At 42.2% G+C, this 2,500-nt stretch overlaps 1 protein-coding gene and 1 long non-coding RNA gene across 3 annotated transcripts in view; both read right to left on the bottom strand.

The window, feature by feature from the left end:
- LOC122243281 (protein trapped in endoderm-1) overlaps positions 1-2,500 on the bottom strand; it is a 17,796-nt gene that overhangs the window by 14,809 nt on the left and 487 nt on the right. The window contains exons 1-2 of one of the 2 annotated variants that reach the window (XM_086531225.1): positions 2,292-2,500; positions 1,671-1,923 (exon numbers count right to left, since the gene is read on the bottom strand). The exon at positions 2,292-2,500 is cut by the window's right edge and continues 487 nt beyond it. In XM_086531225.1, the coding sequence (XP_086387351.1) occupies positions 1,671-1,923; positions 2,292-2,385 (347 nt within the window). In that variant the 5' untranslated portion in view covers positions 2,386-2,500. The remainder of the gene's footprint in view (positions 1-1,670; positions 1,924-2,291) is intronic. The other variant, XM_043000786.2, reaches the window with a different exon arrangement.
- LOC147467536 (uncharacterized) overlaps positions 2,461-2,500 on the bottom strand; it is a 23,211-nt gene continuing 23,171 nt past the window's right edge. Inside the window, exon 2 of the long non-coding RNA XR_015190504.1 lies at positions 2,461-2,500. This exon is cut by the window's right edge and continues 304 nt beyond it. This is a non-coding gene — a long non-coding RNA (uncharacterized LOC147467536).

Genomic DNA, 2,500 nt, shown 5'->3' with positions numbered 1-2,500 from the left:
ACACATTAAACCTCATGATGAGATCCACTACACATTAAACTTCATGATGAGACCCACTACACATTAAACTTCATAGTGAGACCCACTACACATTAAACTTCATGATGAGACCACTACACATTAAACCTCCTAATGAGACCCGCTACACATTAAACCTCATGATGAGACCTACTACACATTAAACTTCATGATGAGACCACTACACATTAAACCTCCTAATGAGACCCGCTACACATTAAACCTTCTAATGAGACCCGCTACACATTAAACCTCATGATGAGACCCACTACACATTAAACTTCATGATGAGACCCACTACACATTAAACTTCATGATGAGACCACTACACATTAAACCTCCTAATGAGACCCACTACACATTAAACCTCCTAATGAGACCCACTACACATTAAACTTCATGATGAGACCCACTCCACATTAAACTTCATGATGAGACCCACTCCACATTAAACTTCATGATGAGACCCACTACACATTAAACTTCATGATGAGACCCACTACACATTAAACTTCATGATGAGACCACTACACATTAAACCTCCTAATGAGACCCACTACACATTAAACCTCCTAATGAGACCCACTACACATTAAACTTCATGATGAGACCCACTCCACATTAAACTTCATGATGAGACCCACTCCACATTAAACTTCATGATGAGACCTACTACACATTAAACTTCATGATGAGACCACTACACATTAAACCTCCTAATGAGACCCACTACACATTAAACCTTATGGTGAGACCCAGTATATGCTAAACTTCATAGTGAGACCCACTACACATTAAACCTCATGATGAGATCCACTACACATTAAACTTCATGATGAGACCCACTACACATTAAACTTCATAGTGAGACCCACTACACATTAAACTTCATGATGAGACCACTACACATTAAACCTCCTAATGAGACCCGCTACACATTAAACCTCATGATGAGACCTACTACACATTAAACTTCATGATGAGACCACTACACATTAAACCTCCTAATGAGACCCGCTACACATTAAACCTCCTAATGAGACCCGCTACACATTAAACCTCATGATGAGACCCACTACACATTAAACTTCATGATGAGACCCACTACACATTAAACTTCATGATGAGACCACTACACATTAAACCTCCTAATGAGACCCACTACACATTAAACCTCCTAATGAGACCCACTACACATTAAACTTCATGATGAGACCCACTCCACATTAAACTTCATGATGAGACCCACTCCACATTAAACTTCATGATGAGACCCACTACACATTAAACTTCATGATGAGACCCACTACACATTAAACTTCATGATGAGACCACTACACATTAAACCTCCTAATGAGACCCACTACACATTAAACCTCCTAATGAGACCCACTACACATTAAACTTCATGATGAGACCCACTCCACATTAAACTTCATGATGAGACCCACTCCACATTAAACTTCATGATGAGACCTACTACACATTAAACTTCATGATGAGACCCACTACACATTAGACCTCATGATGAGACCACTACACGTTAAACCTCATGATGAAACCCATTACACTTTAAACTTCATGATGAGACCCACTACACGCTCAACTCCGTGACAGGACTCGCCCCTCCCTAAAACAACCAAATACCATACCTGTTGACAGCGATGGCCGCAATGGAGAGAAGTTCGGCTTGAATGTTGACATAACGAAGGAAGACGAAGACTTTGCAACCACTTGTGATCAACGGTTTCTGGGCGACGTACAGGTGGAAGAGTTGAGCCGCGGACATGGGCAAGATGGTGACGCAGAACATGCCCTCCGCGAAGGCTAAGTTCACGACGAACCAGGTAGCGGCGTTACGGAGGCGGAGCGAGTACGGGAGAGCCAGGATTGTCAGCAAGTTTCCTGGGATTGGAGAGAGAGAAGCTGGAGAAGAGGGTGTGCGAGATGGAGCGTGTAGGGTGGAGTTGGGTGGGTGGGGTTGGGGTGGGGTTGGGTGGGGTTGGGGTAGGGTTGTGTGTGTGCGTGTATGTGTGTGAGTAATGTGTGTGTGTGTGTGTGTTCGTAGGTGTGTACTTGTTTATATTTAGTATATGATTGAAAAGAGAAAACAAAACAAAACAATAATATACAAAGACTTGTCCCATAATCACAAAAAAAAAACAAAAAAACTATCGAACACAGAAATATTAAACCAACGTACAGAATCAATCTCCCCTTCATATGAGGCATTAATCCCCCCACCCCCCAAAAAAAGCAACTCAAAAACTTACCGAAAAAGCCCAAGATGGAGATAAGGGTCGCAGCGACGGCGGTGACCAACAGAGCCCAGTTCGGCGCCGAGGGAATTTCGATATCGTCCGCCATTGTGACGTTCAGTACTCCAATTATCAGGCTAATTCCCTCGGTGGTTTTCTTCTTGTTATCCGAGCGATGTATGTGTTTTTTTTTTGCTTTGATTTAGTTTTATTAGATTGTAATA

Source organism: Penaeus japonicus, unplaced genomic scaffold (genome assembly GCF_977035675.1).
Source record: "Penaeus japonicus unplaced genomic scaffold, GWHDUDI00000001_assembly GWHDUDI00000035, whole genome shotgun sequence".
Taxonomy (NCBI): domain Eukaryota; kingdom Metazoa; phylum Arthropoda; class Malacostraca; order Decapoda; family Penaeidae; genus Penaeus; species Penaeus japonicus.
This window is presented reverse-complemented; position numbering and strand designations above follow the sequence as displayed.